General features: G+C 41.9%; 1 protein-coding gene across 5 annotated transcripts in view; it reads right to left on the bottom strand.

Moving 5' to 3' along the window:
* Positions 1-12,453, bottom strand: part of LOC109451776 (protocadherin alpha-C2) — a 134,126-nt gene that overhangs the window by 97,096 nt on the left and 24,577 nt on the right. The window contains exon 1 of one of the 5 annotated variants that reach the window (XM_074313657.1): positions 8,243-10,933. The exons of 3 other annotated variants lie outside the window; for them this stretch is intronic. In XM_074313657.1, the coding sequence (XP_074169758.1) occupies positions 8,243-10,645 (2,403 nt within the window). In that variant the 5' untranslated portion in view covers positions 10,646-10,933. Of the gene's footprint in view, positions 1-2,708; positions 5,088-8,242; positions 10,934-12,453 lie in introns of those variants that run through there. One more of the 5 variants, XM_074313662.1, reaches the window with a different exon arrangement.

Raw genomic sequence — 12,453 nt, 5'->3', positions numbered from 1 at the left:
TTTTCATTCCCCACTAAGGAAAAATGGTCCCCACATTTAAGGCCAACCCTACACTCTTTAAAAATTTTTATCTGTTTTATTCTTCATACTTTTCATCTTCATTTTCATTCTTTCTCTGCTTGTCTCATCTTCAATATCTTCTTCTTCACTTGCTTCTTTCCCTCATACTACAAAAACAGTCAAGTGTCTTTAACTATTAATATATAAACTTACTACTTCTGAAAAAAAGTCTTTTATCTCTTCCTCTTCACATCTAACATTTACTCAATACATTGCACTTTAAGTTTTATTTCAGCAGTATGTTGTCTAACTATCTTACGATTTTAAGTACTATAGTAGGTTGAATGGTGCCCCCAAATAAAGATATGCCCACATCTTAATCCCTGAAACCTGTGAATATTACTTTCTGTGGTGAAATATATGATTAAGTTAAGGATCTTGAGAAGAGGCAATTATCCTGGGTTATGCACGTGGGCCCTAAAGTATAATCACATGTATCCTTATAAAACAAACATATGGAGCACAAGAGGAGGCAATGTGACCATGGAGGCAGAGATTGGAGTGGTACGGCCACAAGCCAAGGAACTCTGACAGCCATCAAGAGGTGGAAGAGAAAAGAGATTCTCCCTTGGATCTCCAGAGCGGGTACAGCCTTGCCAACACTTTAATTTTGGACTTCTGGTCTCCAGAACTGTGGGAGAATAAATTTTTGTTGTCTTAAGCCATCCAGTTATTGATAATTTGTTACAGCAACCCCAGGAACTAACACACTGACCCACCTAAATTCTTTATTTGGACACATTGCTTTTCATTTTTCAATCTCTCTTTGGTAATTTTGTACTTTTACGGATTTATTTTTTTCCCTAAGGGAATTACAAAGCTACATGTGTAATCTCCCCTGAGTTCCAGATCCACAATTCCAATCACAATGGTATTCTCCTAGAATCTTAAGAGTAATACTTTCTTATATGTTCCTCTCCATCTCCTAGCTGCACAAGCACACACAAACTGTTTCTCCAACTCTATTCTGCATCTTCATTAATGGCAATCTCATCCTCCCAGGTAACTGAACTAAGAAAGTTAGTGTCATCTTACACTTTTTATTTCTCTTGTCATTATATTGAGTCTGTCATTATCTGGCTGCTTTCCCTTTGCCAATGCCGCTTGCATATGTTTCTCTCAATCCATTTCGACTGTCATAATTTAATTCTTCTACTTAATACCTAAAGTATTATCAAAGAATCTTTACCAGCTTTTCCTACCTTCAGAGTCTCCCCTGCTCCAGTCCTTCAAGTACACATTCACTAGAACAAAGTGCTCATTTATTCACACTTATCTGTCCATCTGTAATACTTTCCTGTTGAAATGTTCTCTATCCTTCAAGCTCTCTTCACTAAAACACTGCTTAACCTCTGGAGCCCACTCCAACTTCTACAATGGAGGGACTCACCCAGTCAGTTTATTTCAATAGAATATATTTATTTCAAAATTATTGATTGAACATATGCTATATTCCATGTCCTAAACTAAAGCTATGTGAGACTGTAGTAGGTAAAGGGCAGGAAAGTGTAATGCCTTCACTCCCAGGCTGAGGAATTTAAGGCTTTACACTCCAGTCAAAGAGAAGCCTCTGAATATTTGGAAGAAAATTACAACATGTAAAATGCACTTTAGAACATTCACCTGATAATAGTCTCAGAGCAGTTAATACACCATAAAGAGTTTGAGATCCTCCAAACCTGACTTTAAGCTACTTCTCACTGTCTATGTGGCTTAAGCTTCAGGTTTCTCATAAGTAAAATGACAATCATAAATATTGTACCTGTATATAGGGCTGACTTGATAATTAAATGAGATAATAAATATCTTAGCACAGGTCCTAGAAATTAATAGGGGATCAATAGTTATTCTTATATTTTATTGAATAAAAAACTTATTAATTGTAAGGTGCACCATTACTTATGTGCTACCAAGAAAGAAAACAGCTAGGTAAATTATTGCAAACCATCAATTATAAGATGCATCCTAATTTGGGTGGTTATTAAAACATTTTAAATATGAAATGACTTTGTTATATATTATGTAAATAAGGGTGGTAGTCAATCCCACTTCAAAGAAAGAAGGCACTGCCTATGAACAACAAAATATTTCATCTTAGAATTAATAACATACAATTATTTTGTTATAATATCTGGAAGAAGAGTGTATTAAAATTACACCAGGGATCACGGAGGCTATTTTACAAGCCTATGCACATAAACAATAGTAAAGGAATCCAGATAATGGTATTTGGAAACTCTTTGTATTAATCTTGCAAATATCCGTAATCATAAAATTAAGTTGAAATTAAAAATAAATTTAAGAGTTACCAAAGACCTATACAATTTTACTGTGGAGTACTAATATTTTTCAAGGCTAATCATTCATAGATAATAGGGAAAATGATAGAACTATAAAACTTTAAAGCATGGTGATCAATGGCCTGCAGTTCATATATGTGTGTGTGTGTGTGTGTAATCTCATTTGCTAATACATGAAAAATGGGGCAAATACATGAAAAGTCAAAATGACTAAGAATGATTGAGTCTACCACAGAGGAGGACATATGGACGGTTTAAAGGATAATGTGAAGGAAAAAAAAAAAAGAGGATGTATTTATACCTTAACAGAAAGTTCTTAAAGGGAACAAATAGATATGCATGACTTACTTCACTGGATGTATTTAAACAATCTTCTCGTGACTGAGGAAGGCTGGGGCTGAAGGCCATGAGGTCGGCCTTGGGCGGGCCCTCCCCAGAGCACACCCTCTGCTGCCTCTGCTGCGAGTACGACCAGCTCCCCACGGCGCTGGAGCACACCAGCGTGGGCTTCCCGGGCCCGCACACGCCCTGAGTGGGCGGCGCCGAGCACCGCAGCGCCATGTACAGCAGCAGCGTGAGCACCAACAGGCTGGACACCGCGCAGATGGCAATGATCAGGTACACGTTCACATCCACTAGAGCCGTGTCCACGCTCGTGGCCCCTGGAGACATCCGCAAGGGGGTCTTCGGCGCCTGGCCGCTGTCCACCAGCGACAGCAGCGCGGTAGCCGTGGCCACCAGCGCAGGCTCACCGTGGTCCTTCACCAGCACCAGCAGGCGCTGGCGCGATGCGTCCGCCTCGTCCAGGGCGCGTGTCGTGCTGATCTCGCCCGTGTACAGCCCCACGCGGAACGGGCTGCGCGCGCTTCCCACCGACGGCTGCAGCTCATAAGACAGCCACGCGTTGTAGCCCGAGTCCGCGTCCACCGCGCGCACCTTCGCCACCACGTGGCCCGCGCCCACGGACCGCGACACCAGCTGGCTCATCGCGCCGCCCACGCCGCCCGCCCCAGGCGGCAGCAGCGCCGGCGCGTTGTCGTTCTCGTCCAGCACGAACACCTGCAGCGTCACGTTGCTGCCCAGAGGCGGCACGCCCGCGTCGCGCGCGCTCACCTGGAACTGCAGCAGCTCCAGCTCCTCGTGGTCCAGCGGCTGCAGCGCGTACACCTTGCCGCTCTCCGCGTGCACAGACACGTAGCTCGACAGCGCACGCTCGCCCACCCGCCGCTCCACCAGCGAGTAGGACACCAGCGCGTTCTCCTGCGCGTCCGCATCCCGCGCAGACACCGTGAAGATGTGGCAGCCGGGCGGGTTGTTCTCCTTCACGAACACCGTGTACTCGGGCTGCGCGAACGCCGGCGCGTTGTCGTTCACGTCGGCCACCTCCACGGACAGGCTGGCGGTGGCCGACAGCGAAGGCGAGCCCCCGTCCCGCGCAGTCACTACTACAGCGTAGTCCGACACGCTCTCGCGGTCCAGGGCGCTGTCCAGCACCAGCGAATAATAGTTCTTGAAGGTGGACACCAGTTTGAAGGGAACGTCGGGTGACAAGGTGCAAGTCACCTGCCCGTTGACACCAGAGTCGAGGTCGGACACGCTGATCACGGCAATGACAGTGCCCACTTGAGCATCCTCTAGCACCGGGAGGGACAGCGAAGTGACCATTACCTTGGGTGTATTGTCATTCACGTCTAGAACTTCCACCAGGACCATGCAGTGACCTGCCATGGAAGGAGTCCCTTTATCAATGGCGTTGACATGAATTTCATACTCATTATTCTCTTCAAAATCCAGTTTCCCATAAATTCTGATTTCACCGGTTTCTGGATTTATTGAAAACATGCATTTCTCACTCGCTGGCAAAACCATTCTGATTCCATAGGAAATTTCTTTATTCAGTCCTTCGTCTGGATCAGAAGCGTTCAGTTGAATCACTCTCGTGTCGTTTGGGACATTTTCAAACAGCACGACTTTATAGACAGGTTTATCGAACTCTGGAGCATTATCATTCACATCCAGGATGGTTATTTGAATCTGAACAGAGGCTGTTAGCTGGGGTTTACCACCATCGAGGGCGGTTAGCAATACATTAAGTTCTGGCGTTTCCTCTCTATCCAAGGACTTTTGAAGAACCAGTTCAGGCAATATACTTTTATCGTTTTTCGTTATTATTTTAAGAGTGAAATACTCATTTAGACTTAATCTGTAAGTCAGCTGAGAGTTTACGCCGATATCCGCATCAGAAGCGCCCTCTAGAGGAAACTGAGAGTCCAGAGGTGCAGATTCAGAAATAGGTACCTTTTGTTCTTTTCTGAATACCGGCCAGTTGTCGTTTATGTCCTTCACCTCCACATCCACATGGAAAACCTGCAGCGGTCCCTCCACGATCACCTCCAGGTGGATGCTGCACTCCAGGCTCCGCCCGCACAGCTCCTCGCGGTCGATCCGAGAATTCACAAACAAAATGCCATTCTGCAGATTTACCTCCAGAAGGTCCGCGCGGCCTTTGGATGACACCCGGAACAGGCGCGGCACCAGCTCCGCCAGCTCCAGCCCCAGGTCCTGCGCGATGCGGCCCACGAAGGTGCCGTGTTTGGCCTCCTCTGGGACCGAGTAGTGGACCTGGCCGCTCTCAGCTTCCCAGGCTGAGAAAAGCAGAAGCGAGAGCAGCAGGCGCCGTGCTCCTGGTTTTCCTTGCAAGGAAAACACCATTGCAGATAAGGAGATCTCTGAGATGGGATTGTCAGTTTTAAGGGATCGGTTGCCTGTGAACATTTATGAGCAGTCTCCCTTTACTGTAAGTATGTTTAGTAAATTTTACCCAGAATTCCAGTTGATATGGAGTCAACCCTATTCTGTGAATTGTTAGAATCTGGGCGCGGATTCCTTTTTCACCTTTTGAGCGTACAGCGACATCATGTGACTGACTGTGTATGTACAAGAAAGATCCTGAGGTTCTTTTTTGTTTAACCACTTCCCAGGTCACTTTAAACTGTTTCGACTTTTGAATACTTTCATGGGTTATTTGTAAATGCCTATTTTTAAATATATATTAGTGACAAAGGACACATACTTCTATTATACTGCAGCTTGTAAAAACATTCTGCTTCAAAGTCTATCATAAAATAATAATGAAATACAGTATGTCAGAAGCTATTGTTTAGCTATCATGAATAATAAAATAAATAATATACATCACTGCTGCCTCTATATTGCTTACAATTCACACGTATAATGACTTTTATCCTACAGAAGCACTTCAGTGCAGAACTTTAGGAGAAAGTAAAGAATTTCATCGTTTAGTAAAGGAAAAGAAAGTAAATAGTTCATTCATATAAATTATTTTATTCATAAAACCGGATGAATATTAGAATTCATCATAAATATGGAAGATGCCATTGTTTTTGGTTCTTTGATGCTCAAATGTGATGACTTTTTATACAACTGCTCTCATTTCCATAACATATTAAGATAAAATAAGGCTTGGGTTCTGAAAAGTTTTATTCTAGAAAGTGTAGAATTTTCATGTAAATATTAAGTCAAAGCCTCCAAATTTCACAATATTCTAGTAGCACTAAAGCACTAATATGAGAAAGATCTCATAAAATGTTTCGGACCCCAACTCACTGAGTAAAGTCAAAATAATATGAATTTCATCATGGCCTTTAGGTTTCCCTCTAAATTTTTCCCTTCAGGGCAGTTCATAGTTACTCAGAAAATTCCTCTCTTCAGAAAATTAGAATGGTGACTATGATGCAAGGAAAAATCAAAGAACTTTTCATAATTTTATTCATTAATTCAAGATCAGCTTTAAGGAAAAATTAAACACAAATAACATCCCATAGCTAGTTGTGAACAAGTAAATACAGATTTTATAAACTCACTAAAATTCAAGTCAAAAATCTTTAAACCAATACTTTGTCACCATTCCTTCCACATATAATCATAAAGGGGACTGAGATATAAAATATTTACAGAACCAGAAAATAATAACCAAGAATGATTCTACAAATATAAGATAACTTAAATATAAAACTGACTCTTAATTAATCAAAAACATTGATTAATTTTGAATTCGATGCAATCAGACCACGCTTCATTTTCTATCTTCCATTTTCAAAATTAGTCAATGTACCATAATTGCTAAGGAACTTTACTGAAAAAGTAGTGTGTTATGTAGTCCTCATACACTGTTAAGCAGAATTAAATTATTAAACACAGGAACATCTAAATTTAGCTTAACACCTAAACAATCAAACTAGAAAATAGATTGAAATTATAATTTTACAACATAGACTATAATCCTGAAATACAATAAGTATAAAAGACACTAAATTTGTAGAAATTAATCCATGTAGTTTAAAATTATTGAAAGTGTGCATTGATTACATATGTACTGTAAATATGATTTGCAAAATTTTAAACTTCTTAAAACATTCCAATATCTTTGTTTACTAAATTTAAATGACATTCCAAGAACTTCATTTGGAGAGAGGTAATAATGCGTGCCCTACCTAACATTACATTTATTGTGTTTACAGTTTCATAAATGATATGAGTGATGGTTTAATCACTTTTGAGTCTGAAATATTTATTTTAATCTGATTGCTTACTTTGAAATACAGAATGTTTTTAGCCAATTAATATTGAGATACATAATTTCATGACCAGAGGTCAAAAATGAGGTCCTGGAATATGCCAAAAGGCATTCTGTGTAAGTTTAAGGGGAGAATGGCTACATATGACTTTTCTCAGACTCTCAAAGAAGTCAGTGATTCCACCACCCTACCTGTAGTTAAGAGTCACTGCATTAGAAAACTGACTGACCTGGATGTAAATGACCTTTGCTAGAATCTTCAGATGTAATTTAAAAGCATGAAAAGAAAATTTCACAAACATTAGAGATAAAGCATTTAAGAAATTTAAAAGGTGAGATGGGTGAACTGATCCTTGTTAATAGGCTTCACTTTCATGTAGTTATCATTTTCATTTCTAGATGAATCCAAAACACTTAAGAAAAATGCCAAATAGCATATGTTGCAGATAATAGCATATAAGCCTATACCCATGCCTTTAGCAAGTTTGAATTACTTGATTAATATAAATAACTTTATTTGCCTAGTTTACTTTGGAAGCATAAATATGGGAGTTCAGTTTGACTATGGAGTATATACGAATAAATCTCTACCCACTTCATGGAACAAAATAAAAATAAACAGAACTTTTAGTTATATGATTTCAATGTAAGCAGCATACTAGAATGCAAAACTCCATTTTTACTGCAAATAATATGAAAGCAGGTTTTATCTTATCAGTGGAGGCAAAACTAAAGATTACCTAATGGACAATAAATGTATGATGAATGTTTAACACCACAAGAAAAAAAAAGGTAAATCCTTTCAAACCTAATGAAGACAGTGTTCTATCTTTGATAAAAGTCTGAAGTGAGAAAAGTCAAGTGATCTAATAACATGAAAACATCAAGGCAAACGGCTGTTAAAAGACAAAGAGGATGAGATAATCCATAGTGATAATATTCCTGAGGATTAGAGATGAAATGAAGTGACTGACTTAAGTATATCAGTGATGATTAGAAGTTATTTCTAATTAAGTGATAACAGGAAAGTCAATCTTGCATCTTCTTTTAACATTTTCTTAAAAAACATTAGGAGAAATAAGACATTTATTGGCTAAAAAAAAAATAACTGATTCTTCATATGATCCAAACTGGATATGTGCATCATATGGCATTTCACTAAGAGACATTGTTCTTTAAAAGAATACTCAAAATACATAGTATTCAATAGATTTTTCAGTAAAATAAACTGGATTTAAAAATTTTAAACTTACACTTCAAAAGAGAGGGAATCCATAGAACTCACCTGCCCAGGGTGATTTGATCCTGCCTCCTGCCTTTCCCCACCATCTTCTCTATCAAGGCCCGGAGGAAGACTGGGGCTGAAGGCCATGAGGTCGGCCTTGGGCGGGCCCTCCCCAGAGCACACCCTCTGCCGCCTCTGATGCGAGTACGACCAGCTCCCCACGGCGCTGGAGCACACCAGCGTGGGCTTCCCGGGCCCGCACACGCCCTGGGTGGGCGGCGCCGAGCACCGCAGCGCCATGTACAGCAGCAGCGTGAGCACCAACAGGCTGGACACAGCGCAGATGGCGATGATCAGGTACACGTTCACGTCCACCAGCGCCACCTCTGGGCCCGTGGCCCCCGACGACATCCGCAAGGGGGTCTTCGGCGCCTGGCCGTTGTCCATCAGCGACAGCAGCACGGTGGCGGTTGACAGCAGCGCCGGCTCGCCGTGGTCTTTCACCAGCACCAGCAGGCGCTGGCGCGGCGGATCCGCCTCGTCCAGGGCGCGTGTCGTGCTGATCTCGCCCGTGTACAATCCCACGCGGAACGGGCAGCGCGCGCTCCCCACCGACGGCTGCAGCTCATAAGACAGCCACGCGTTGTAGCCCGAGTCCGCGTCCACCGCGCGCACCTTCGCCACCACGTGGCCCGCGCCCACGGACCGCGACACCAGCTGGCTCATCGCGCCGCCCACGCCGCCCGCCCCAGGCGGCAGCAGCGCTGGCGCGTTGTCGTTTTCGTCCAGCACGAACACCTGCAGCGTCACGTTGCTGCCCAGAGGCGGCACGCCCGCGTCGCGCGCGCTCACCTGGAACTGCAGCAGCTCCAGCTCCTCGTGGTCCAGCGGCTGCAGCGCGTACACCTTGCCGCTCTCCGCGTGCACAGACACGTAGCTCGACAGCGCACGCTCGCCCACCCGCCGCTCCACCAGCGAGTAGGACACCAGCGCGTTCTCCTGCGCGTCCGCATCCCGCGCAGACACCGTGAAGATGTGGCAGCCGGGCGGGTTGTTCTCCTTCACGAACACCGTGTACTCGGGTTGTGCAAACGCGGGCGCGTTGTCGTTCACGTCGGCCACCTCCACGGACACGCTGGCGGTGGCCGACAGCGAAGGCGAGCCCCCGTCCCGCGCGGTCACCACCAATTCATAGACGGACACGCTCTCGCGGTCCAGGGCGCTGTCCAGCACCAGCGAATAATAGTTCTTGAATGTGGACGTGATCTTGAAGGGAACACTGGGCGTTAGAGAACAGGTCACCTGTCCATTGGCACCGGAGTCGCGGTCGGATACACTAATCAACGCAATGACCGTGCTAGTCTGAGTGTCTTCTCTTACTGTGAGAGACAGGGAAGTCACCGTGATCTCAGGAGCGTTATCATTGGCATCTAAGATTTCTACCCAGACTGTACAATGACCTGCCATCAGGGGATTTCCCTTATCTGTGGCCCGTACTTCAATTTCATAAAACTTGTTTTCTTCATAATCTAAAGTTCCATTGACTCTCACCTCTCCATTATTTTCATCTATTGTAAATAAGGATTTTCCATTGGGCTTAATCGACATCAAGGAGTATGTTACCTCCCCATTGACTCCTTCATCGCGATCTGTAGCGTTTAACTTTATCACAAAAGTTTCTTTAGCTGCATTTTCCATTAATCTCACCTTGTATTCTGATTGCTCAAATTCTGGATCATTGTCGTTAATATCCAAGACGCGGATGAAAAGCTGAACCGTGCCGGTGAGCTCCGGTTTCCCCCTGTCTACAGCTGTCAGTAGCAAACTAACTTCCGGAGTTTTCTCTCTATCCAGAGGCTTCTTTAATGCAAGTGACAGTCTGTTAGTCGGCTTACTATTTGCTGGTAATTCTAAAGAAAAATACTCATTCTTACTTAGTCTGTAGGTCAATAGAGCATTCTCTCCTATATCCGCATCAGAAGCGCCCTCTAGAGGAAAATGTGAGTCAGGTTGCTTAGATTCAGAAATCAGCAGCTTTTGTTCTCTGAGAGAGAACACCGGTGGATTGTCATTAATATCCTTTACTTCCACCTCCACATGGAAAACCTGCAGCGGTCTCTCCACGATCACCTCCAGGTGGATGCTACACTCCGCGCTCCGCCCGCACAGCTCCTCGCGGTCGATCCGAGAATTCACAAACAAAATGCCATTCTGCAGATTTACCTCCAGAAGGTCCCCGTGGCCTTTGGATGACACCCGGAACAGGCGCGGTACCAGCTCCGCCAGCTCTAGCCCCAGGTCCTGGGCAATGCGGCCCACGAAGGTGCCGTGTTTGACCTCCTCGGGGACCGAGTAGTGGACCTGGCCGCTCCCAGCTTCCCAGAATGCTAAGAGCAGAAGCGACAGCAGCAGTCGCTTAGTGCTCAATCCTCCTTTTAGAGACCGGAACATCGCATACGACATTGACTTGCAAAATAAGGGTCTTTACACTTACTGTACCACAGACTCCTGTTTCGGGTTTAAAATCTCGCTGAATATTTTATAAGTTTCAAAGGATCCGTTAACAGTAGCGTCCGGCATGATGGAATCGTTCTGTGGTGATTTCCTGGATGTTCAGACCAACCCTTGAATAAACTATTTCCACCGAGCAAAGAGCGACACCTTGTGCCTGAAATTGTGAGTACTGTACACTACATCCAATACCATAGAATTTTAAAGAGAAAAAAATAATTTCCCGTGTTTCATGCTATTTTAACCCCAAGATATTATTTCAAAAGTGCTTATTTATGGAATATTCAGATTTTAAGCCATATTAGAACTGATGGTACTTGGGAAATGTCATTTTATTCTTGACTAGCATCAAATTTAAATTTTTGTTCCTATGTTCAATTTAGTTATACAATTTTTATCTTATCTACATACATATATTAAAGATATTGTTCCTCAGATAAAATATTACCAAATTTGAATTGTTTTATTCTAGTCTCTCTTGTTACTTTGGCTGCTAGGAAACTCAAAGATAAATTTGAAGTCTTAATAACTATTTAGTTTTAAAGTCCTGCATATTGTGTTCTTATCTGTTTGTGCTCTCCTTCTACTCCTATTTCCCTTAGTTCTGATTCCTTATTGTTATTTACATTTAGTTGTGTTCTTGTTGCAAACAACTTTATATCCATTGAAAAACAATAAGAAAAACAAAAATATATTTTTGAATTTAGTAGTTTAGAACATAGAAATCACAAGGGAAAAATCCACTGATGTAGAGGAAATTTTTACTTTATGTAAATTTCATATTCTCATGTAAGTTGCATTGCTAAAAGTATAGCATGAGGTATTAAAATGATACTTTACGTAATGGGGTCAATGATATGAAAGATATCTATCTTTAAACTATCAAAGATAACTATCTTTAAATTATAAAATGAATTTATTATCACTATGAAATAAATAAAAATCACCATGAAAATGTCTGTACCATATTGGTATTTCCAAGTCACAAACACTGCTTTTTGTTTATCTAGTCAAGATATAGCTGAACTGTTTCTTTTTGAAAGAATTTTTGGGTTTAAGATCATAATTTATCCAAAACAAGGGAAATGATTTCTAATTATATCTCCTCTGCCTAATAATGCACTAAAAAACACATAGAAAATAATCAAATAATCAAATGGCAAATGACCTTAGTGTTTGTGGAAGTTCAATCTCATAAAATACTAAGTAGAAAGTGGAAATTGTTGAGTTTTTATTGCCTGAAGTTGTAATTTGGTTGCATGTCCTTTGTATTTTCATATGGCCTTGGGATTTAAGGGGGAGGGGGAAGAGAATGCACTGGAAATACTGGAGCAGAAAGTGATTCAGAATAAATAGCACTCTAGCTTGAGTATTTTGTTGTATAGTTTTGATGGTTCATCTCCAATATAAAATACTGTAATGACATACGCAAAAAATACTAGTATATTTATGTTAATATTTTCTTTATCTTGAATATACACATACTTATATGTATATATTCTATTGCTCATTTCATATCTTGTCCACTTTTTTCAAACTTATTCTTTTACTGATATTATTGTTCTTCTAGAATTCTTAAAATAAATGCAAGATTCTTTCTTTAAAAACTTGTAAAGCAGACTCATCACCTTTTATGACACTGAATTCTGTTACACATAAAACAATCAGTCATATGGGCCTCTAATCAAAATATAACATTACACTAGATAACAGTAGATTTAACATATTTGAAGCCTGTCATATTTATTTTGGAGAAAAGG

This window comes from Rhinolophus sinicus, linkage group LG10 (assembly GCF_036562045.2).
Source record: "Rhinolophus sinicus isolate RSC01 linkage group LG10, ASM3656204v1, whole genome shotgun sequence".
Taxonomy (NCBI): Eukaryota; Metazoa; Chordata; class Mammalia; order Chiroptera; family Rhinolophidae; genus Rhinolophus; species Rhinolophus sinicus.
The sequence above is the reverse complement of the archived record's forward strand: the minus strand, read 5'-3'. Positions and strand labels throughout refer to the sequence as shown.